The 26298-nt window shown below is 46.9% G+C and overlaps 1 protein-coding gene across 1 annotated transcript; it reads left to right on the forward strand.

Moving 5' to 3' along the window:
* Positions 1–24914, forward strand: LOC125546968. The gene is made up of 3 exons (XM_048711042.1): positions 1–825; positions 924–1071; positions 24775–24914. Exons 1-3 carry the CDS (start codon positions 1–3, stop codon positions 24912–24914), a joined length of 1113 nt encoding a protein of 370 aa, XP_048566999.1.
* The last annotated feature ends 1384 nt before the right edge of the window (positions 24915–26298 follow it).

Raw genomic sequence — 26298 nt, forward strand, 5'->3', positions numbered from 1 at the left:
ATGCCCGGCTTCCACGTGTACCCGCAGGCCTCCCGCCTCTACGGGGAGTGCTCGCCCGACGTGAGCGTGGTGGCGCTTTCCATGCCCACGCCCGCACCCATCGACCTCAACGCCACACCGGTGGCCGGTGGCTCGTCATTGGGAGGCGCAAGGAAACGCGCGAGGCAGATGCCGACCGACGTGCTACCGGACGCCCGCAACCTCTTCGAGGGAATGCCGGCCGCCGGCGACAAGGACTACATGCAGAACCTCATCTTCAAGGGCGGTGCGCCGACTGCTGGCTACGATTCCGACGAGACACAAAGCCAGGATGGCCACGGGGCGTTCACGCCGGCCGCTGGCTATGATAACGATCAAGCGACTTTCATGCGTGATCAGGTCGGCATGGACCTGGACGGCTTCCCACTTGACCACGTGTTTCCGGACGACTACGGGCAAGAGGAAGAGGACGAGTGCAACATCGAAGTGGAGCCTTTGTTTGAGGACGAGCTCGCCAACCAAGCCGCTGGGCCGAAGCCGATGCGCAAGAGCAAGCGGACGAAGACATACACGGCGACCGAGGACAATCTTCTTTGCGAGTGTTGGCGAGACATTGGACAAGACCCCAAGACCGGCGCCGAACAAAAGCATTCAACTTTTTGGATTCGTGTCCACCGAGAGTTTCATGAGTGCAAGAAGTTTCCGCCTTACCAAATTGTGAGCACGCGCGTGTGGGTGTCCATTTTAAAGCGTTGGAGGGTGATCCAACAAGAGTGCAACAAGTTTTGTGCCACCCTTGAGAGCGTCAAGGCCCGCCCTGTGAGTGGCATCGGCATGCAAGACATGGTATGCTAGCAAGCCGCCCGCTTTTGTGTCATCAAGTTTATGCTTGCATGTTCATTTGCCTACCATTTGCCAATATGCTTGCATGAAAACGTTTGCAGGCATTTCAAGCTTTGGAGGCATTCAAGGTCCAACACAATGGCAAGTGCTTCAACCTCTCCCATTGCTTTAGGGTCATCAAAGACGAGGAGAAGTTCAAGGCGCAATATGCCGCCCTCAAGTTGCGTGGAGGGAAGCATGTTGAGGAACGTAGCAGAAATTCAAAATTTTCCTACGTGTCACCAAGATCTATCTATGGAGAAACCAGCAACGAGGGGAAGGAGAGTGCATCTACATACCCTTGTAGATCGCTAAGCGGAAGCGTTCAAGAGAACGGGGTTGAAGGAGTCGTACTCGTCGTGATCCAAATCACCGGAGATCCTAGTGCCGAACGGACGGCACCTCCGCGTTCAACACACGTACAGCCCGGTGACGTCTCCCATGCCTTGATCCAGCAAGGAGAAAGGGAGAGGTTGAGGAAGACTCCATCCAGCAGCAGCACAACGGCGTGGTGGTGGTGGAGGAGCATAGTGATCCAGCAGGGCTTCGCCAAGCACCGCGAGATATGAGGAGAAAGAGAGGTAGGGCTGCGTCAACAAGAGAAGAAACTTCGTCTGTGGGCTGCTCCTTTGCCTCCACTATATATAGGGGGAGAGGGGGGGCTGCGCCCCCACCTAGGGTTCCACCCTAGGGGCGGCGGCCAGCCCAGATCCCATTTGGTGGGGCGGCCAAGGGGGGGAGAGGGGAAACTTGCCCCCCAAGCTAGGTGGGGCGCCCCCTCTCCAAACCCTAGGCGCCTTGGGCCCTTGTGGGGGGGGGCACCAGCCCACCTGGGGCTGGTCCCCTCCCACACTTGGCCCATGCAGCCCTCCGGGGCCGGTGGCCCCACTTGGTGGACCCCCGGGACCCTCCTGGTGGTCCCAGTACGTTACCGATAAAACCCGAAACTTTTCCGGTGACCAAAACAGGACTTCCCATATATAAATCTTTACCTCCGGACCATTCCTGAACTCCTCGTGACGTCCGGGATCTCATCCGGGACTCCGAACAACATTCGGTAACCACATACAAACTTCATTTATAACCCTAGAGTCATCGAACCTTAAGTGTGTAGACCCTACGGGTTCGGGAACCATGCAGACATGACCGAGACGTCCTCCGGTCAATAACCAACAGCGGGATCTGGATACCCATGTTGGTTCCCACATGTTCCACGATGATCTCATCGGATGAACCATGATGTCAAGGATTCGATCAATCCCGTATACAATTCCCTTTGCCTAGTGGTACGATACTTGCCCGAGATTCGATCGTCGGTATCCTGATACCTTGTTCAATATCGTTACCGGCAAGTCTCTTTACTCGTTCCATAACACATCATCCCGTGATCAACTCCTTGGTCACATTGTGCACATTATGATGATGTCCTACCGAGTGGGCCCAGAGATACCTCTCCGTTTACACGGAGTGACAAATCCCAGTCTCGATTCGTGCCAACCCAACAAACACTTTCGGAGATACCTGTAGTGTACCTTTATAGCCATCCAGTTACGTTGTGACGTTTGACACACCCAAAGTATTCCTACGGTATCCGGGAGTTGCACAATCTCATGTTCTAAGGAAATGATACTTGACATTAGAAAAGCTTTAGCATACGAACTACACGATCTTTGTGCTAGGCTTAGGATTGGGTCTTGTCCATCACATCATTCTCCTAATGATGTGATCCCGTTATCAACGACATCCAATGTCCATGGTCAGGAAACCGTAACCATCTATTGATCAACGAGCCAGTCAACTAGAGGCTTACTAGGGACATGGTGTTGTCTATGTATCCACACATGTATCTGAGTTTCCTATCAATACAATTCTAGCATGGATAATAAACGATTATCATGAACAAGGAAATATAATAATAACCAATTTATTATTGCCTCTAGGGCATATTTCCAATAGTCTCCCACTTGCACTAGAGTCAATAATTCAATTCACATCGATATGTGATTAACACTCAAGGTCACATCCCCATGTGACTAACACCCAAAGAGTTCTGGGTTTGATCATGTTATGCTTGTGAGAGAGGTTTCAGTCAACGGGTCTGCAGCATTCAGATCCATATGTACTTCGCAAATTTCTATGTCATCTTATAGATGCAACTACTACGCTACATTTGGAGCCATTTCAAATAACTGTTCTACTTGGAGCTATTCTAAATAGTTGTTCCATTATATGTATCCGGTATCTCTACTCAGAGCTATCCGGATAGGTGTTAAGCTTGCATCGACGTAACTCTTTACGTCGAACTCTTTATCACCTCCATAACCGAGAAACATATCCTTATTCCTCTAAGGATAATTTAGACCGCTATCTGGTGATCTACTCCTAGATCACCTTTGTACCCTCTTGCCAAATATGTGGCAAGGCACACATCAGGTGTGGTACTCAGCATGGCATACCGTATGGAGCCTATGACAAAAGCATAGGGGACGACCTTCGTCCTTCCTCTTTCTTCTGCCGTGGTCGAGCTTTAAGTCTTAACTTCATACCTTACAACTCAGGCAAGAACTCCTTCTTTGACTGATCCATCTTGAACACCTTCAAGATCATGTCAAGGTATGTGCTCATTTGAAAGTACCATTAAGCGTTTTGATCTATCCATATAGATCTTGATGCTCAATGTTCAAGTAGCTTAATCCAGGCTTTCCATTGAAAAACACTTTCCAAATAACCCTATATGCTTTCCAGAAATTCTACGTCATTTCTGATCAACAATATGTCAACAACATATACTCATCAGAAATTCTATAGTGCTCCCACTCACTTCTTTAGAAATACAAGTTTCTCATAAACTTTGTATAAACCCAAAATCTTTGATCATCATCAAAGCGTATATTCCAACTCCGAGATGCTTACTCCAGTCCTTAGAAGGATTGCTAGAGCTTTGCATACTTGTTAGCATCTTTCAGGATTGTTAAAACCTTCCGGTTGTATCACATACAACCTTTCCTCAAGAAAATCGTCGAGGAAACAATGTTTTGACATCCTATCTACAAGATTTCATAAATAATGCAGTAATCACTAATATAATTCCAACAGACTCTTAGCATCGCTACGAGTGAGAAAGTCTCATCGTAGTCAACTCCTTGAACTTGTCGGAAAACATCTTAACGACAAGTCGAGCTTTCTTAATGGTGATACTTACCATCATTGTCCGTCTTCCTTTAAAATCCATATGTACCTAACATCCTTACAACCATCAAGCAGTTCTTCCAAAGTCTACACTTTGTTTTCATATATGGATCCTCTCTCGGATTATATGGCCTCGAGCCATTTTGGAATCCAGGCCCACCATCGCTTCTCCATAGCTCGTAGGTTCATTGTTGTCTAGCAACATGACTTCCAAGACAGGATTACGTACCACTCTGAAGTAGTACGCATCCTTGTCATCCCACGAGGTTTGGTAGTGACTTGATCTGAAGTTTCATGATCACTATCATAAGCTTCCACTTCAATTGGTGTAGGTGCCACAGGAACAACTCCCTGTGCCCTGCCACACACTAGTTGAAGAGACGGTTCAATAACCTCATCAAGTCTCCACCATCCTCCCACTCAATTCTTTCGAGAGAAACTTTTCCTCGAGAAAGGACCCAATTCTAGAAACAATCCCTTATTGCTTTCGGATCTGAGACAGGAGGTATACCCAACTGTTTTGGGTGTCCTATGAAGATGCATTTATCCGCTTTGGGTTCGAGCTTATCAGCCTGAAACTTTTTCACATAAGCGTCACAGCCCCAAACTTTTAAGAAATGACAACTTAGGTTTCTCTAAACCATAGTTCATACGGTGTCATCTCATCGGAATTACGTGGTGCCCTATTTAAAGTTAATGTGGTTGTCTCTAATGCCTAACCCATAAACTATCGTGGTAATTCGATAAGAGACATCATGGTATGCATCATATCCAATAGGGTGCAGTTATGATGTTCGGACACACCATCATACTATGGTGTTTCAGGCTGTATTAGTTGTGAAACAATTTCCACAATGTCTTAATTCTGTGCCAAACTCGTAATTCAGATATTCATCTCTATGATCATATCATAGATATTCTATCCTCTTGTCACGACGATCTTTCAACTTCACCCTGAAATTACTTGAACCTTTCAATAATTCAGACTCGTGATTCATCAAGTAAATATACTCAACATCTACTCAAATCATCTGTGAAGTAAGAACATAACGATATCCACTACACGCCTCAGCACTCATTGGACTGCACACATCAAAATGTATTACTTCCAACAAGTTGCTTTCTAGTTCCATTTTACTGAAAACGAGGCTTTCAGTCATCTTGCCCATGTGGTATGATTTGCATGTCTCAAGTGATTCAAAATCAAGTGAGTCCAAACGGTCCATTTGCATGGAGTTTCTTCATGCATATACACCAATAGACATGGTTCGCATGTCTCAAACTTTTCAAAACGAGTGAGCCCAAAGATCCATCAACATGGAGCTTCTTCATGCGTTTTATACCGATATGACTTACGTGGCAGTGCCACAAGTAGGTGGTACTATCATTACTATCTTATATCTTTTGGCATGAACATGTGTATCACTACGATCGAGATTCAATGAACCATTCATTTTAGGTGCAAGACCATTGAAGGTATTATTCAAATAAACAGAGTAACCATTATTCTCCTTAAATGAATAACCGTATTGTGATAGACATAATCCAATCATGTCTATGCTCAACGCAAACACCAATCTCGATGATAGAGGGAGCGTACGATGCTTGATCACATCAAGCTTGGAAAAACTTCCAACACATATTGCCAGCTCACCTTTAGCTAGTCTCCATTTACTCCGCAACCTTTTATTTCGAGTTTACTAACATTTAGCAACCGAACCGGTATCTAATACCATGGTGCTACTAGGAGTACTAGTAAAGTGCACATTAACACAATGTATATCCAATATACTTCTATCGACCTTGCCAGCCTTCTCATCTACCAAGTATCTAGGGTAATTCTGCTCCAGTGGCTGTTCCCCTTATTACAGAAGCACTTAGTCTCGGGTTTAGGTTCAACCTTGGGTTTCTTCACTAGAGAAGCAGCTGATTTGCCGTTTCATGAAGTATCCCTTTTTGCCCTTGCCCTTCTTGAAACTAGTGGTTTCACCAACCATCAACAATTGATGCTCCTTCTTTATTTCTACTTTTGTGGTGTCAAACATCGCGAATATCTCAAGGATCATCATATATGTCCCTGATATATCATAGTTCATCACGAAGCTCTAGCAGCTTGGTGGTAATGACTTCGGAGAAACATCACTATCTCATCTGGAAGATCAACTCCCACTCGATTCAAATGATTGTTGTACTCAGACAATCTGAGCACAAGCTCAAAAATTGAGCTTTTCTCCCTTAGTTTGCAGGCTAAGAAAATTGTCGGAGGTCTTATACCTCTTGATGTGGGCACGAGCCTGAAATCCCAATTTCAGCCCTCGAAACATCTCATATGTTTCATGACGTTTCAAAACGTCTTCGGTGCCTCAACTCTAAACCGTTTAACCGAACTATCATGTAGTTATCAAAATGTGTATGTCAGATGTTCGCAACATCCACAGACGACGTTCGAGGTTCAGCACACTGAGCGGTGCATTAAGGACATAAGCCTTCTATGAAGCAATGAGGACAATCCTCAGTTTACGGACCTAGTCCGCATAATTGCTACTATCAACTTTCAACTAAATTTTCTCTAGGAACATATCTAAACAGTAGAACTAAAGCGCGAGCCACGACATAATTTGCGAAGACCTTTTGACTATGTTCAGGATAATTAAGTTTCATCTTATGAACTCCCACTCAGATAGACATCCCTCTAGTCATCTAAGTGATTACATGATCCGAGTCAACTAAGCCGTGTCCGATCATCACGTGAGACGGACTAGTCATCATCGGTGAACATCTTCATGTTGATCGTATCTACCATACGACTCATGCTCGACCTTTCGGTCTCTTGTGTTCCAAGGCCATGTCTGTACATGCTAGGCTCGTCAAGTTAACCTAAGTGTTTCGCATGTGTTCCGAGGCCATGTCTGTACATGCTAGGCTCGTCAACACCCGTTGTATTCGAACGTAAGAATCTATCACACCCGATCATCACGTGGTGCTTCGAAACGACGAACTTTCACAACGGTGCACAGTTAGGGGGAACACTTTCTTGAAATTTTAATGAGAGATCATCTTATTTACTATCGTCGTTCTAAGCAAATAAGATGTATAAACATGATAAACATCACATGCAATCAAATAGTGACATGATATGGCCAATATCATATTGCTCCTTTTGATCTCCATCTTCGGGGCTCCATGATCATCATCGTCACCGGCATGACACCATGATCTCCATCATCATGATCTCCATCATTGTGTCTCCATGAAGTTGTCTCGCCAACTTATTACTTCTACTACTATGGCTACCGGTTAGCAATAAAGTAAAGTAATTACATGGCGTTGTTCAATGACACGCAGGTCATACAATAAATAAAGACAACTCCTATGGCTCCTGCCGGTTGTCATACTCATCGACATGCAAGTCGTGATTCCTATTACAAGAACATGATCAATCTCATGCATCACATATCATTCATCACATTCTTCTTGGCCATATCACATCACATAGCATACCCTGCAAAAACAAGTTAGACGTCCTCTAATTGTTGTTTGCATGTTTTACGTGGCTGCTATGGGTTTCTAGCAAGAACGTTTCTTACCTACGCAAAAACCACAACGTGATATGCCAATTGCTATTTACCCTTCATAAGGACCCTTTTCATCGAATCCGATCCGACTAAAGTGGGAGAGACAGACACTCGCTAGCCACCTTATGCAACTAGTGCATGTCAGTCGGTGGAACCAGTCTCACGTAAGAGTACGTGTAAGGTCGGTCCGGGCCGCTTCATCCCACGATGCCGCCGAATCAAGATAAGACTAGTAACAGCAAGATAATTGACAATATCGACGTCCACAACTACTTTGTGTTCTATTCGTGCATAGTAACTACGCATAGACCTAGCTCATGATGCCACTGTTGGGGAACGTAGCAGAAATTCAAAATTTTCCTACGTGTAGATTATCTATGGAGAAACCAGCAACGAGGGGAAGGAGAGTGCATCTACATACCCTTGTAGATCGCTAAGCGGAAGCGTTCAAGAGAACGGGGTTGAAGGAGCCGTACTCGTCGTGATCCAAATCACCGGAGATCCTAGTGCCGAACGGACGGCACCTCTGCGTTCAACACACGTACAGCCCAGTGACGTCTCCCATGCCTTGATCCAGCAAGGAGAGAGGGAGAGGTTGAGGAAGACTCCATCCAGCAGCAGCACAACAGCGTGGTGGTGGTGGAGGAGCATGGTGATCCAGCAGGGCTTCGCCAAGCACCGCGAGATATGAGGAGAAAGAGAGGTAGGGCTGCGCCAACAAGAGAAGAAACTTCGTCTGTGGGCTGCTCCTTTGCCTCCACTATATATAGGGGGAGAGGGGGGGCTGCGCCCCCACCTAGGGTTCCACCCTAGGGGCGGCGGCCAGCCCAGATCCCATCTGGTGGGGCGGCCAAGGGGGGGGGGTAGAGGGGAAACTTGCCCCCCAAGCTAGGTGGGGCGCCCCTTCCCCAAACCCTAGGCGCCTTGGGCCCTTGTGGGGGGGGGCACCAGCCCACCTGGGGCTGGTCCCCTCCACACTTGGCCCATGCAGCCCTCCGGGGCCGGTGGCCCCACTCGGTGGACCCCCGGGACCCTCCTGGTGGTCCCGGTATGTTACCGATAAAACCCGAAACTTTTCCGGTGACCAAAACAGGACTTCCCATATATAAATCTTTACCTCCGGACCATTCCGGAACTCCTCGTGACGTCCGGGATCTCATCCGGGACTCCGAACAACATTCGGTAACCACATACAAACTTCCTTTATAACCCTAGAGTCATCGAACCTTAAGTGTGTAGACCCTACGGGTTCGGGAACCATGCAGACATGACCGAGACGTCCTCCGGTCAATAACCAACAGCGGGATCTGGATACCCATGTTGGTTCCCACATGTTCCACGATGATCTCATCGGATGAACCACGATGTCGAGGATTCGATCAATCCCGTATACAATTCCCTTTGTCTAGTGGTACGATACTTGCCCGAGATTCGATCGTCGGTATCCCGATACCTTGTTCAATCTCGTTACCGGCAAGTCTCTTTACTCGTTCCGTAACACATCATCCCGTGATCAACTCCTTGGTCACATTGTGCACATTATGATGATGTCCTACCGAGTGGGCCCAGAGATACCTTTCCGTTTACATCGGAGTGACAAATCCCAGTCTCGATTCGTGCCAACTCAACAGACACTTTCGGAGATACCTGTATTGTACCTTTATAGCCACCCAGTTACGTTGTGACGTTTGGCACACCCAAAGTATTCCTACGGTATCCGAGAGTTGCACAATCTCATGGTCTAAGGAAACGATACTTGACATTATAAAAGGCTTTAGCATACGAACTATACGATCTTGTGCTATGCTTAATTAGGATTGGGTCTTGTCCATCACATCATTCTCCTAATGATGTGATCCCGTTATCAACGACATCCAATGTCCATGGTCAGGAAACCGTAACCATCTATTGATCAACGAGCTAGTCAACTAGAGGCTTACTAGGGACATGGTGTTGTCTATGTATCCACACATGTATCTGAGTTTCCTATCAATACAATTCTAGCATGGATAATAAACGATTATCATGAACAAGGAAATATAATAATAAATTTATTATTGCCTCTAGGGCATATTTCCAACAGTCTCACTTACCTCTCGACTAGACAGCATATTGGGCTATTAAGAGCTCAATTATGATTTTAAACTTGCCGGTGAGAAGAGGTTATTTGATATTAGCTCACTTGATGAATGGAGAACCCAAGCCTACGAAATGCCAAGTTGTTTAAAGAAAAAGTTAAAAGATGGCATGATAAAAGGATACAAAAGCGTGAGTTTAATGTAGGTGATTATGTATTGCTATACAACTCTCGTTTAAGATTTTTTGCAGGAAAACTTCTCTCTAAATGGGAAGGTCCTTACGTTATCGAGGAGGTCTATCGTTCCGGTGCCATAAAAATCAACAACTTCGAAGGCACAAATCCGAAGGTGGTGAACGGTCAAAGAATCAAACATTATATCTCAGGTAATCCTAAAATGTTGAAACAATGTTATTGAAACCGTAACCCCGGAGGAATACATAAGGGACACTTTCCGGAATGTTTCAGACTCCGAAAAGGAATAGGTATGTGGTACGGTAAGTAAACCGACTCCAAAACAGTTTTTAAGGCAATATTTCTCCGTTTTGGAATATTTAGAAAAATAGAAAAATAAGAAGCAGTCCGGGAAGGACACCCACGAGGGTGGAGGGCGCGCCCTACCCTACTGGCGCGCCCCCTACCTCGTGGGCACCTCGTGTGCTCTCCGGACTCCGTTTTCTTGCGACACGTATTTTGGTCGGTAAAAATTCATTATATAATCTCCGGGTTTTGACCACCGTATCACGCAAAAATCTCTTGTTCTTGTTTCGAGCTGTTTTCTGCCAGGGTTGTCAAAGCTAAGCATCATGTCGTCCCGCTCATCTCCTCCCAATACCTCTTGATCTTCCCGTTTCCGGCCTTAACAGTTATTTTATTTTCTCGGGTTCTTTTGTTCCGTGTGTTGTTATCGTTGTCATGCATCTCATATCATGTCATCATGTGCATTGCATTTGCATACGTGTTCATCTCATGCATTCGAGCATTTTCCCCGTTGTCCGTTTTGCATTCCGGCGCTTCGTTCTCCTCCGGTGGTCATTTCTAGCTTTCTTTCGTGTGTGGGGATTAAACATTTCCGGATTGGACCGAGACTTTCCAAGCGGCCTTGGTTTACTACCGGTAGACCGCTGTCAAGTTTTGTATCATTTGGACTTCGTTTGATACTCCAACGGTTAACCGAGGGACCGAAAAGGCCTCGTGTGTGTTGCAGCCCAACACCCCTCCAATTTGGCCCAAAACCCACCTAACTCTGCTCCATCCTAGATCGTTCGATCACGATCGCGTGGCCGAAAACCGCACCTCGTTTGGACTCTCCTAGCTCCCTCTATGCCTATATATACATCCCCTCCCGAAAATCCGGATCCCCCTCGTCTGAAACCCTAAAAATCCCCTCGCCGCCGCCGCCGGAACAAAAATCCCACCGACGGACGTGTCCGCCCCGCTCCCCCCGGCCTGTCTCCGCCCGCCACGTGGCACCCGGCCACCGCCGCCAGCCGCGGCCCGCACGGGCCCGAGGCCGGCCCTCCCGCGCGTCCTCCCGGGCGCCGCTCCCGCGCCCGCCGCCGCCTTCTCCTCCCGAGCCGGCGACCCGGTCTGCCGCCTCCGCCGCGGTCCCGCCCCGGCCGGACCTCGCCGCCGTTCCTCGTCGGCATCGACGGCCGCCACCGCCGCCCTTGCCTCCGCCGCCCTGGCGCCCACCACCCGGCGCCGCGCCCGACCCTCACCGGTCGCCGCCTCCCCGCCTCTCCGACGACTCCGCCGCCCTCCGCCGTCCTCCTCGTCGCCTCCGGCCGCGCGGCCATCTCCGGCGAGCTTCGGATCCGCCGCCGCTACAGTAGATCGCGCCGGATGAACAGTAAACCCTAGATCCGCGCGTGGGTAAATTTCTTCTAAGTCCCGAAATCTCCGATCCAAGTTCCTGTTCATGGCCTCGTAACTTTGCATCCGTAGCTCCGATTCATGCATATAGCATATCAAAATGTTCATCTCAGAGAGTACATCATTTCATTCATTGCATCATTTTCATTTGAGGTTCATCTTGATGCCCAAAATGCTGTTAGAAGAGGGATACTTGAGTTAATTGCCAGATCTGCTACTCCATTTAGAGTTTTGTCATTTTTGCCATGATTAATATGTGCATGATATGCCTTGATGCTCTACATATGTTTTGTTAAGGGTTTTGTCATCTTTTCATAGGTGCAACCCATGTATTTTTGTGATGTGTGTGGTGACTAGTGCAAGCTTGCAAAGTGGTGCCCTTGGTAATTCTGTTTTCAGGGACTTAGTAATTTCACTAAGTCCTGGATCTGTTTATCTCATGATGCCATATGTTCTTGTTGTTTCCTAGTGATCCATGCCTGTTTTGGGGATGATTAGTAAGGGAGTTTTATTTATATGGTAGTGATCTATCCATCCATGTCTTTGTTTGCAATTATGGAGCACCCTAGCTTGAGTCAATCGAGCTCTACTTTTGCTACTTTGTGAATCTGGGCAGATTGTCAACTTGTTTGCAATTTTGCCGATGATGTTGTAGTTGATCCGTGCATGCTATGTTATTGTTCTTGCCATGTATAGCTTGCATTTTGTGTATTCTTGATGGGTGTATGCTTAGATTATCATTACTTGCACTGTGGTGAGAGCATCGAGCTCGTAAACATGCCTACTTGAGTTATGTTTCAGCATGTGCCAGTTTTCACTAAGTCTGAAAACTGATTATGTTTTTGCGATGTTCGCGTGCTTGTTAGTATATTTTCTGATCCCTTTTGGCTCAAGGGCACTAAGGGACTTTTGTTAAGCTATTTGAGTAGCTCCATGCCATGTTTTAATTTGTCATGTTCAGGTCCTGTAGCATGTTGTTTTGTTGCTCCGAAGAGAGCTACTTGGTCTGAAATTCCAGATCTGAAATTTCAGACAAGTGTTAATTTCACTAAGTCTGAGATCTGTTTACTATATGCAGTTTACCATATGCTTGTTTGAACCTGTTAATGGATGAATTGGCCGTAGCTCAGTGCTAGAATTTTGTTAAGCATCTTGTATGCAACCCTGCCATGTATTTTGTTGTCATGTTTGGGTGCTGTAGCATGTCCATTTCGTTGCATTTAGATGGCTACTTGCTGTAAATCACAGACCGGTGTCATTTTTGAATCGCTTGCCATTTCCAAACCGTAACTCCGATTCCGGCGTTCTTTATATCATTTTCAAGCGTTTTCATCTCATCTTTCCAGTGGCGCACTTGGATTTCTAAGATGAGGCCAGGTTATTGCATTTCCTGTCATATCTTGCATTATGCATCCCGCATCGCATCCCGCATAGCATACCATCTTTGCATCGTGTTGTTTGAGTTTGCACGTGGTTGATTGTGTCCTTGTTGCTTGTTTGTCTTGTTTGGGTAGAGGCGGGAGACAAGTTTGCTAATGAGGAGCCCGTTTGAGTTTGCTTTCGAGGATCCAGTCAACTCTGACAACTTTGCAGGCAAGATGATCATACCCTCGAAATCACCACTATCTTTGCTATGCTAGATTGCTCGTTCTTTTGCTATGCCAATGCTACGATGCCTACCACTTGCTTTCAAGCCTCCCAAATAGCCATGTCAAACCTCTAACCCACCATGTCCTAGCAAACCGTTGATTGGCTATGTTACCGCTTTGCTCAGCCCCTCTTATAGCGTTGCTAGTTGCAGGTGAAGATTGAAGGCCGTTCCTTGTTGGAACATTTAATTACTTGTTGGGATATCATTATATTATCTTGTTATCTTAATGCATCTATATACTTGGTAAAGGGTGGAAGGCTCGGCCTCCTGCCTAGTGTTTTGTTCCACTCTTGCCGCCCTAGTTTCCGTCATATCGGTGTTATGTTCCCGGATTTTGCGTTCCTTACGCGGTTGGGTTATAATGGGAACCCCTTGATAGTTCGCCTTGATTAAAGCTTTTCCAGCAATGCCCAACCTTGGTTTTACTATTTGCCACCTAGCCTCTTTTTCCCTTGGGTTTCCGGAGCCCGAGGGTCATCTTATTTTAAACCCCCCGGGCCAGTGCTCCTCTTAGTGTTGGTCCAAACTGTCAGCCGCCAGTGGCTACCAGGGGCAACTCTGGGCTGGCCTATCGGAAGTTTAGACAATCTGAGTGTGCCCTGAGAAAGAGATATGTGCAGCTCCTATCAGGATTTGTCGGCACATTCGGGCGGTGTTGCTAGTCTTGTTTTAACCTGTCAAAGTGTCTTGAAGAACCGAGATACCGAGTCTGATCGGAACGTCTTGGGAGGAGGTATATTCCTTCGTTGACCGTGAGAGCTTGTCATGGGCTAAGTTGGGACTCCCCTGCAGGGATTTGAACTTTCGAAAGCCGTGCCCGCGGTTATGGGCAGATGGGAATTTGCTAATGTCTGGTTGTAGATAACTTGAACCTTAACTTAATTAAAACGAATCAACGGAGTGTGTTACCATGATGGCCTCTTCTCGGCGGAGTCCGGGAAGTGGACACGGTGTTGGAGTAATGTTTGCGTAGGTTGCTCTCTAGTTTCTCGCTCGCGCTTTGCCTCCTCTTCTCGCTCTCTTTTGCGAATAAGTTAGCCACCATATATGCTAGTCGCTTGCTGCAGCTCCACATATTTACCTTGCCTTACCTATAAGCTTAAATAGTCTTGATCGCGAGGGTGCGAGATTGCTGAGTCCCTGTGGCTCACAGATTACTATTACACCAGATGCAGGGCCTGATGATTCCGCTCCAGGAGGCGCTCGAGCTCAAGTGGGAGTTCGACGAGGACTCTCAACGTTACTATGTTTCCTTTCCTGATGATCAGTAGTGGTGCCCAGTTGGGGGTGATTGGGACCGTGTCGCATGTTGGGTTATCTTCTATTTTGGCGCCGTAGTTGGGCCATGAGTGTTTGGATGATGTAATGTTATTTATGTACCTTGATTGACATGGCGAGTGTAAGCCAACTATGTTATCTCCCCTTTATTATTTATATTACATGGGATGTTGTGAAGATTGCCTTACTTGCGACATATGCCTTCAATGCGATTATGCCTCTAAGTCATGCCTCGACACGTGGGAGATATAGTCGCATCGAGGGTGTTACAAGTTGGTAATCAGAGCCTTCCCCGACCTTAGGAGCCCCATTGCTTGATCGTTATTAGCGACCGAGTTGTGTCTAGAAAAATGTTTTGAGTCATTTAGGAATTATATATCAGAGAGTTTAGGAATTCTTTTTACTTCCCAGTCTCCTCATCTCTCTGGTAAGGCATCCTGACGTAGAGTTTTGACTCTTCTCTTCTCAAATTTCACTAATTTTTTTTTAGGATCACGCGGGTATCTTGGAATCGTTCCGATGGTTTTATGATGAGAACATTGTCTTGGTGCCTCCTGTCAGGGGTTTTGTGGAAGTGTCCCGGGGAGTTGAGCTCTGAGGTGTTGTCGTCATAATTTTATCGTTGCAGTTCTGGAATACCCGAGTTTAGTACGCCAACATCGAAAATCTCTTTTATGCAGTTCATTGGTGAGATAACCTCGACGCCACCCAGTACTGGGGTGGGAGTTCGGGAGTATCGCCATACCTTGTATAACAGATGCTTTTCGAAGGTTGAGGTAGATGGTTTCCGAAGTTTTTCTCGGTTATGTGTTGAAGGATGGATACAGCTGGGTGTAGGATTTGCTAGATTTGGGTGAGATATTATGCTTCCCCTGTATCCCCAACACCTGATTGCATAACCGGAAAGGTTCGGGAGTTCCATAGGTGGGAATTCTTGTAGCTCTAGTTCTTCTTCCACGGATATTGGTTTGAGATTGGGATTTCTTACCGAGTATTCGTTCTTGATCCGTACCTTGTTGATTTATTTCTCTACCTGAATTCTACGTGGCTTCTCAATTTATGGATATGTGACCATTTCAAGAGGAATGCATTCGTTCATTTTGTTCGGATGTGAAGACTATATGTTGCAATTTTCATTCCGTTGGATTCAGCTTCAATATTTGTCTATCAATGTGATAATGGTGGTCAACCTCTTCACGATGGCTCCTCCAACGCGCACGACTCCGAATCCTATCCGCCACCACCTCCACCTCCTCCGGAGGCATGGCAAGCTGTGATGGCCGCAACCAATGCAAACACATAGTTGATCATGCAAATTCTTCAAGAGTGCAATCAAGGCAACCAAGGGAACCAAGGCAACAATCAGAATCACTTTGCTACACTCAACCAGTTCCTTGCTAACGGGCCAAAGACTTTTAGCAATTGTGTTGAGGCAACCGATGCTGACGATTGGCTTGTGGATCTGTGCAAGCATTTCAAGTGCAGTAACGTCAGGCCTGAGGACTTTGTCAAGTTCGCTTCCTTCCAACTCAAAGATCAAGCTGCAGAATGGTTCCAGCAGTACAAGGATTCCAGAGGTGGACGTGTTATCACTTGGGATGAATTCCGTCAAGATTTCCGAGCTCATCATATCCCTCAGAGCGTGGTTGAAAGTAAGCGTGAGGAATTCCACAACCTGAAGCAAGGCTCTTTGTCTGTCTATGACTACAACAAGTTGTTCCAGAAGCTCACCCGCTTTGCCAAGCAGGACGTCCCTGATGAGAAGAGCATGATATACCAGTTCAGGGGTGGTCTCAGAGAAGAAATTCAGCTAGCCCTTGTCCTCTTTGAGCCCTTGAGGTACGATGAGTTCTACAACATGGCACTGAAGCAAGAGGCTGCTCAGTTGAGGTGTGATGCTTCCAAGAAGCGAGTCAGAGATGTTACTCCTTCTTCCTCTACTCAAGTGGCCAAGCAGCAGAAGTATTGGCTTCCTCCTCCTCCATTCCGTGAGCCGTATCAGCAGAAGAGCAAAGGTGGCAGTGGATCTTCCCACCCACGCAACCCTGGTTTTCAGAACAAGACTTCGTCTCAAGCTCCAAGATCGAGTGCTCCGTATCACCGTCCGCTTTCAGAGGTCACGTGCAACAAGTGCCAACAGAAGGGCCACTATGCCAACAAGTGTTTCAACCAGTGGCGTCTTCCTCCTCCTCCGGTCAGATCGGCAAGTACAGCTGTGGTCAAGCATAACCCCAAGTACACCAAGGTCAATATGGTGAATGCAGCTCAGGCAGAGGATTCATCAGATGTCATCATGGGTAACCTTCCTGTTAACGATGTTCCTGCAAAAGTTCTTTTTGACACTGGTGCATCGCATTGTTTTATCTCGAGACCTTTTGCATCTAAGCATGGGTGGTTTTCTCAAGTTATGCATAAGCCATTAGCAGTTGTCTCTCCGGGTAGATGCTTGCTTGCTAACTACGAAGTTCCGTATATTTCTATCTCGATGGGTGATTTCAAGTTTCTGGCTTCTCCAATGATCCTTGGTAACTCGGATATTGATCTTATTCTCGGAATGGATTGGCTTTCTAAGCACAAGGCTCAGCTTGATTGTGCAGCCAGGAAGATCCAATTGACTCATTAGTCTGAGGATGTAATTGTCTTTGCCGCTTGGGATAATACTATCCGTCTGTTTTCTCTCAATGAGAAGGGTGAACTCGATGCCATGTCGCAAATTCCAGTCGTTTGTGAATATCAAGACGTCTTTCCAGAAGAGCTTCTAGGAATGCCTCCGCACCGGCCAGTTGAATTCGTCATTGATCTTGAGCCTGGTACGGAACCTGTGTGCAAGCATCCTTACAAGCTCGGACCTGAAGAGTTGAAGGAGCTGAAGAAGCAACTCGATATTAAAGAGAAAATGGGTCTCATCCGGCCTAGTTCTTCTCCGTGGGGTTTTGGTGTTCTTTTTGTGAAGAAGAAGGATGGAACGGACCGACTTTGTGTTGATTACCGCCCATTGAACAAGAAGACCATCAAGAACAAATACCCACTTCCCAACATTAATGAGCTGTTCGAACAACTCAAAGGTGCCCAAGTATTCTCCAAGCTTGATCTCCGTATGGGTTATCATCAGATTCGAATCCGTGAGCAAGATATTCCCAAGACGGCTTTCAGGACAAGCTATGGTTCATACGAATATACTGTCATGTCTTTTGGCCTCGTCAATGCTCCTTTGACTTTCTCTCGCATGATGAACTTCATCTTCAACGCCTACACCAATGACTTCGCTTTGGTCTATCTCGACGACATTCTGGTTTTCTCGAAGAACAAGGAAGATCATGCCAAGCATTTGCGTTTGGTACTCGATAAGCTGAGGGAACACCAGTTCTACACCAAGTTCTCCAAGTGTGAATTTTGGCTCGATGAGGTTCTTTATCTTGGTCATATCATCTCTGCCAAGGGCATTGCCGTGAATCCTAAGAAGGTGTTTGCAATTGTGAATTGGGAACCTCCTCAGAACGTGAAGCAACTCCGTAGCTTCCTCGGTCTCGCAAGCTACTGCCGAAGATTCGTTGAAAACTTTTCTAAGATTGCGAAGCCTCTCTCTAATCTTCTTCAGAAGCACGTCAAGTACGTTTGGTCTCCGGAGTGTGACATTGCTTTCAACACTTTGAAAGAGAAATCACTACTCCAGTTCTGACTCCGCCTGATGAATCCAAACCGTACGAGGTCTTTTGTGATGCCTCTCTCCAAGGTCTTGGCGCAGTGTTGATGCAAGAGAAGAAAGTTGTTGCTTATACCTCTCGCCAATTGAAGCCTAATGAGAAGAACTACCCCACTCATGATCTCGAGTTGGCGGCAGTTGTGCATGCTCTTTTGACTTGGAGACATCTTCTATTGGGAAGAAAAGTGGACATTTTCACTGACCACAAGAGTCTCAAGTACATCTTCACTCAGCCTAATCTCAACCTCAGGCAAACTCGATGGGTCGAAATGATTCAAGAGTATAATCCGAGTATCGAGTATACTCCAGGCAAGGCCAATGTGATTGCTGACGCATTGAGCAGAAAAGCTTATTGCAACAGTCTGATTCTCAAGCCTTATCAACCCGAGCTTTGTGAAGCCTTCCGCAAACTTAATCTGCAAGTTGTTCCTCAAGGTTTCCTCGCCAACCTTCAAGTCTCTCCTACCTTGGAAGACCAGATTCACCAAGCCAAGCTTCTTGATGCTATGGTGAAAAAGGTGAAGATTGGGATTGCCAAGAGTCAACCCAAGTACAAGTGCTACCGCCTTGATGACAAGGACACTCTCTTTTTCGAGGATCGTATTTTTGTACCCAAAGGTGACCTTCGTAAAGTGATCATGAACGAGGCTCACAATTCTCTCCTCTTCATCCACCCTGGGAGCACGAAGATGTATCAGGACCTTAAGCAGGCTTATTGGTGGACTCGAATGAAGCGCGAGATTTCTCAATTCGTGAATGAATGTGATGTCTGCAGAAGAGTGAAGGCAGAACACCAAAGGCCATCTGGTCTCCTCCAACCTCTTTCCATTCCAGAATGGAAGTTTGACCACATTGAGATGGACTTCGTGACTGGGTTTCCAAAGTCCAAGCGTGGCAATGATGCTATATTCGTTGTCATCGACAAACTCACCAAAGTGGCTCACTTTCTGCCTATCAAAGAGTCAATCACTGCAGCTCAATTGGCGGAACTCTATACCTCTCGTATTGTCTCTCTGCACGGTATTCCACAAGTGATCTCTTCAGACCATGGCAGCATCTTTACATCAAAGTTTTGGGATTCTTTTCAGAAGGCCATGGGCACCAACATCCGCTTCAGCACAGCTTTCCATCCTCAAACTAGCGGTCAAGTCGAGCGTGTCAACCAGATTCTTGAAGATATGCTCAGGGCTTGTGTGATCTCCTTCGGCATGAAATGGGAGGATTGTCTTCCTTATGCCGAATTCTCCTACAACAACAGTTTTCAAGCAAGTTCGGGCAAGGCCCCATTTGAAATTCTGTATGGCAGGAAGTGCCGTACCCCTCTCAACTGGTCTGAAACCGGTGAACGTCAGCTTTTGGGAAATGACTTAATCACAGAGCCAGAGGAGATGTGCAAAGTCATTCGTGATAACCTCAAAGCAGCCCAATCCCGCCAGAAGAGCTACTATGATAGTAAGCACCGTGATTTGGCTTTCGAGATCGGAGATCATGTTTACCTCCGCGTCTCTCCTATGAAAGGTACTCGCCGCTTCGGTATCAAAGGGAAGCTTGCCCCTAGATACGTGGGACCTTTCAAGATTGTCAGCAAGAGAGGCGACCTCGCCTATCAACTCGAGCTTCCTTCAAACTTTGCAAATGTTCATGACGTGTTCCACGTCTCTCAGCTTCGAAAGTGCTTCAAGACGGCTGACCACACCATCAACTTCGAGGACATTGAGCTCCAAGAAGATCTTTCCTATCGTGAGCACCCAGTTGCTATTCTTGAAGAGACTGAACGCAAGACTCGCAACAAGTCAATCAAATTCCTCAAAGTCAAGTGGTCACACCATTCCGACCATGAAGCTACCTGGGAACGCGAGGATCACCTCCGTTCTGAGTACCCGGCGTTCTTTCAGTCCTAGATCTCGGGACGAGATCCTTTCGTAGTGGTGGAGTGTTGTAACACCCCAGATATGACTTTCCCAATTTTTACTCCAACTCTTGCCGTTTCCGGCGTTAAGTTATTTTATTTTCTCGGGTTCGGGTCTTTGACTCCATGTGTTGTTATCGTTGTCATGCATCTCATATCATGTCATCATGTGCATTGCATTTGCATACGTGTTCATCTCATCTATTCGAGCTTTTTCCCCGTTGTCCGTTTTGCATTCCGGCGCTTCGTTCTCCTCCGGTGGTCATTTCTACCTTTCTTTCATGTGTGGGGATTAAACATTTCCGGATTGGACCGAGACTTGCCAAGCGGCCTTGGTTTACTACCGGTAGACCGCCTGTCAAGTTTCGTATCATTTGGACTTCGTTTGATACTCCAACCGTTAACCGAGGGACCGAAAAGGCCTCGTGTGTGTTGCAGCCCAACACCCCTCCAATTTGGCCCAAAACCCACCAAAAACCTCTCCATCATCTAGAGCGTTCGATCACGATCGCGTGGCCGAAAACCGCACCTCATTTGGACTCTCCTAGCTCCTCCTATGCCTATTTAAAGATCCCTCGAAAATCTCCTTCTCCTTCCCCCCGAAAACCCTAGATCTCATCACCGCGCGCCGCCGGACAATTCGCCACCGACGGACATTGTCGGGATCCACCCCGCCGCCGCCACTTGGCCGCCCCGCCGGCCCGCTGAGGCCCGCCGCGGGCCCTCCCGGGCTCAGCCGCCAGAGCCGCCCCGCGCCTCCTCGCCCCCGACGCCGGCGCCCGCCGCTCCGCCGCCACCTCAACGCGGTCCGGCCGCCCGCCGCCTCCGCGACATCGCCGCCCAGCCTCGCCCGAGCCGGCGCCGCCCTGTCCGTACCCGGCGCCGACCTCGCCGCTCCGGCCGCCCACCGCCTCCTCCTCGTCGCTGGCGTGCGCCACCACTGCCAAGTCCCCACTCCGGCCGTCTACAGTGTACCCCGATGAGAGATCCGACGAACCTCGAACCGCGTGCCCCAGATCTGGATCTGGAATTAACTCGGTTGACTTTTTCTCCCGAAACCCTAGCTCATGTGCTCATGTTCATAGCCTCGTAACTTTGCATCCGTAGCTCCGATTTGGGCATATATCATATGAAAATGTTCATCTCAGAGAGTACATCATTTCATTCCATTGCATCATTTTCATTTGAGTTCATCTTGATGCCTGAAATGCTGTTAGAAGAGGGCTACTTGAGATAATTGTCAGATCTGCTACTCCATTTAGCTTTTTGTCATTTTTGCCATGATTAATGTGTGCATGATATGCCCATGAGTTCTACATATGTTTTGGTAAGGGTTTTGTCATCTTTCCAGAGGTGCAACCCATGTATTTTTGTGATGTGTGTGGTGACTAGCACGAGCTTGCAAAGTGGTGCACTTGGTAATTCTGATTTCAGGGACTTAGCATTTCCACTAAGTCCTTGAGCTGTTTACCTCATGATGCCATATGTTCATGTTGTTCCCTAGTGACCCATGCCTCTTTTGAGGATGATCAGTAAGGATGTTTTATTAATCTTGTAGTGCTCTATCCATCCATGTCTTTGTTTGCAATTATGGAGCACCCTAGCTTGAGTCAATCGAGCTCTACTTTTGCTACTTTGTGAATCTGGGCAGATTGTCAACTTGTTTGCAATTTTGCCGATGATGTTGTAGTTGATCCGTGCATGCTATGCTATTGTTCTTAACATGTCTAGCTTGAATTTTGTGTGTTCTTGATAGATGTATGCTTAGCTTGTCATGACTTGCACCGTAGTGAGTGCATCGAGCTCGTAAACATGCCTACTTGAGTTATGTTTCAGCATTTGCCAGTTTTCACTAAGTCTGAAAACTGATTATGTTTTTGCTATGTTCACATGCTTGTTAGTATATTTTATGATCCCTTTTGGCTCAAGGTCTCTAAGGGACTTTTGTTAAGCTATTTGAGTATCTCCATGCCATGTTTTACTTTGCCATGTTCAGGTCCTGTAGCATGTAGTTTTGTTGCTCCGAAGAGTGCCACCTGATCTGAAATTTCAGACAAGTGTTAATTTCACTAAGTCTGAAATCTGTTTACCATATGCATTTTTGCCATGCTTGTTTGAACCTGTTAATGGATGAATTGGCCGTAGCTCAGTGCTAGACTTTTGTTAAGCATCTTGATTTCATCCCTTCCATGTATTTTGTTGTCATGTTTGAGTGCTGTAGCATGTTCATCTCATTGCATTTAGGTGGCTACTTGCTGTAAATCGCAGACCGGTGTCATATTTGAATCGCTTGCCATTTCCAAACCGTAACTCCAATTCCGGCGTTCTTTATATCATTTTCAAGTGATTTAATCTCATATTTCTAGTGGCACACTTGGATTTCCAAGTTGAGGCCAGGGTTCATGCATTCCTTGTCACATCTTGCATATGCATCCCGCATCGCATCCCACATTAGCATATCATCTTTGCATCATCGTGTTGATCCTTGCACGTGGTTGATTGTCCTTGTTACTTGTTTGTCTTGTTTGGGTAGAGCCGAGAGACGAGTTCGCTAACGAGGAGCCCGTTGAGTTTGCTTTCGAGGATCCAGTCAACTCTGACAACTTTGCAGGCAAGATGATCATACCCTCGAAATCACCACTATGTTTGCTATGCTAGATTGCTCGTTCTTTTGCTATGCCAATGCTACGATGCCTACCACTTACTTTCAAGCCTCCCAAATAGCCATGTCAAACCTCTAACCCACCATGTCCTAGCAAACCGTTGATTGGCTATGTGACCGCTTTGCTCAGCCCCTCTTATAGCGTTGCTAGTTGCAGGTGAAGATTGAAGGCCGTTCCTTGTTACTTGTTTGTCTTGTTTGGGTAGATCCGGGAGACGAGTTCGCTAAGGAGGAGCCCGGTGAGTTTGCTTTCGAGGATCCAGTCAACTCTGACAACTTTGCAGGCAAGATGATCATACCCTCGAAATCACCACTATCTTTGCTATGCTAGATTGCTCGTTCTTTTGCTATGCCAATGCTACGATGCCTACCACTTGCTTTCAAGCCTCCCAAATAGCCATGTCAAACCTCTAACCCACCATGTCCTAGCAAACCGTTGATTGGCTATGTGACCGCTTTGCTCAGCCCCTCTTATAGCGTTGCTAGTTGCAGGTGAAGATTGAAGGCCGTTCCTTGTTGGACCATTTAATTACTTGTTGGGATAGCATTATATTATCTTGTTATCTTAATGCATCTATATACTTGGTAAAGGGTGGAAGGCTCGGCCTCTTGCCTAGTGTTTTTTTCCACTCTTGCCGCCCTAGTTTCCGTCCCGGATTTTGCGTTCCTTATGCGGTTGGGTTATAATGGGAACCCCTTGATAGTTCGCCTTGATTAAAGCTTTTCCAGCAATGCCCAACCTTGGTTTTACCATTTGCCACCTAGCCTCTTTTTCCCTTGGGTTTCCGGAGCCCGAGGGTCATCTTATTTTAAACCCCCCCGGGCCAGTGCTCCTCTGAGTGTTGGTCCAAACTGTCAGCCGCCGGTGGCTACCAGGGGCAACTCTGGGCTGGCCTACCGGAAGTTTAGACAATCTGAGTGTGCCCTGAGAAAGAGATATGTGCAGCTCCTATCGGGATTTGTCGGCACATTCGGGCGGTGTTGCTGGTCTTGTTTTAACCTGTCGAAGTGTCTTGAAGAACCGAGATACCAAGTCTGATCGGAACGTCTTGGGAGGAGGTCTATTCCTTCGTTGACCGTGAGAGCTTGTCATGGGCTAAGTTGGGACTCCCCTGCAGGGATTTGAACTTTCGAAAGCCGTGCCCGCGGTTATGGGCAGATGGGAATTTGTTAATGTCCGGTTGTAGATAACTTGAACCTTAACTTAATTAAAATGAATCAACTGAGTGTGTTACCGTGATGGCCTCTTCTCGGCGGAGTCCGGGAAGTGGACACGGTGTTGGAGTAATGTTTGCGTAGGTTGCTCTCTAGTTTCTCGCTCGCGCTTTGCCTCCTCTTCTCGCTCTCTTTTGCGAATAAGTTAGCCACCATATTTGCTAGTCGCTTGCTGCAGCTCCACATATTTACCTTGCCTTACCTATAAGCTTAAATAGTCTTGATCGCGAGGGTGCGGAGATTGCTGAGTCCCTGTGGCTCATAGATTACTATTACACCAGATGCAGGGCCTGATGATTCCGCTCCAGGAGACGCGCTCAAGCTCAAGTGAGAGTTCGACGAGGACTCTCAACGTTACTATGTTTCCTTTCCTGATGATCAGTAGTGGTGCCCAGTTGGGGGTGATTGGGACCGTGTCGCATGTTGGGTTATTCTATTTTGGCGCCGTAGTTGGGCCATGAGTGTTTGGATGATGTAATGTTATTTATGTACCTTGATTGACGTGGCGAGTGTAAGCCAACTATGTTATCTCCCCTTTATTATTTATATTACATGGGATGTTGTGAAGATTGCCTTACTTGCGACATATGCCTTCAATGCGATTATGCCTCTAAGTCGTGCCTCGACACGTGGGAGATATAGTCGCATCGAGGGTGTTACACTGCTGCTCATGCCGAACTGGAGAAATCCAAGAAGGCGTCTCCTGGTAATGTTTCCCTCCATCAAGAAACAATGATTATATGCCAGCTATGCTGATAATGTTGCTTGTCTCATAACAGGGCCGTCGGACCAACTGGAAGAGAAATTGAAGGCCGCTCAAACGGACGAGAAAGATGCGAAAAGACTGCACGCCGCAGGTGAGGGCGTTCTAACCCGAGTCAGAGAGGAGAAAAACAAACTCCAGAATTGCAACATCTAGCTGGGCGAGGAACTGAAAGATGTGCGGGCCCAACTGGCCGACTCCGTGAAGGAGAATAAAAGGCTCCGAGGCGGCATATTCAATATGTGGCCGGACTTACCTTATAATAGTTCAGAGATGAAAGGTACTGACAAATTTATGTTTTCAGGTATGCTAACAGGCCGTCCCGAAGAGGAGGTGTCCGGACAGTCGGATGATCTGCTACAGGGGCTATCACAAATGCACGAGCAAGCTCGGCAGGCAATGCGAAGTGTTTGCTAAGGCCTTATGGCCATCCTCCTCCCCTCCAGGAAGTATGGAGGATCTTGTAGAGCTATCCAAGGGAGCGCGGCGACGTATCTGATTATGGAAAATATCGGCCTGTCGGGAGGGTGCGCGAGAGGCTTGGGCCATGGTGAAAACACGGTATACCAAGCTTGATCCAAATCACATTGCCCGGGTCGGACCTTTAGGGTCAGATGGGAAAGAAGTGCCCGTTAATTTGGTATATGCCCAAGTAGCAGTAGCTGCCAAATATTCCCAACAGGATTGTAAGTTAGATAGCCTGCTGGATGGTATAGAGGAGGAAATTTATGAGTCTAAGTGACTATGTACTTTCCTTGACATATGTAAATTCTAGCTGAATTGTAAAACGATTGTCATGGCAGACCTTTTCGCTTCAACCTCGGAACCCGAAGGTGCGAAGTGTTTCCGAATACCCATGCGGCCGAATAGACCAGGGAATGCATGGAAACCAGGTGTAGGGGTCATAGTTGCTTGAAAAGACAAGTTGTATTCGGCTAGTTATGTTATATTACATTAAGGTTGTAAGAAACATCTTCCAGAGAGAATAGTTCCGTGAAGGGTTCCTTTCCCTGGGTGTGCATGCGTTACAGTGCATGTCCGAACTATGATTGAAAAAATAGCAGTATATATATATATATCTTCTGGGGGTTCGCAATGGAGCGAATGCAAGAAACATCTTCAATCCACCGACCGAATATTCCCTTAAGAATGCTAGCTTTCGGCTTCACCCAGTCTGAGGTACACATCCGGATGACCCGACAGTAACAATCGCAGAGGTGCTCCCTTTATGCCCTAGCCGAACTAACAGAAACATAGGGCATAAGCACAGGAGCCAGGCAACCCAGCTTGGCCAAAACTTAAGTCATATCGATGCATATAATGGCGAAGAAAAGGTACATATGGGAAAAACGCATATGTGATGAGCTTGATGCTTGGATAATAATAGCAAGCTTCTGTACAAGAAGCCCCCAGGTATAATGGACGTACATATTTGAAAGCATATGTGTGCGTCAGGGGTGCGCGGTCTAACTGCACAAAAGCTTTAAGGCTAAAGAGAAAAATGAAAATTGAGAGAAAGACAAAAAAATGTATTATGGAA

Source organism: Triticum urartu, chromosome 3, assembly GCF_003073215.2.
Source record: "Triticum urartu cultivar G1812 chromosome 3, Tu2.1, whole genome shotgun sequence".
NCBI classification, from domain to species: domain Eukaryota; kingdom Viridiplantae; phylum Streptophyta; class Magnoliopsida; order Poales; family Poaceae; genus Triticum; species Triticum urartu.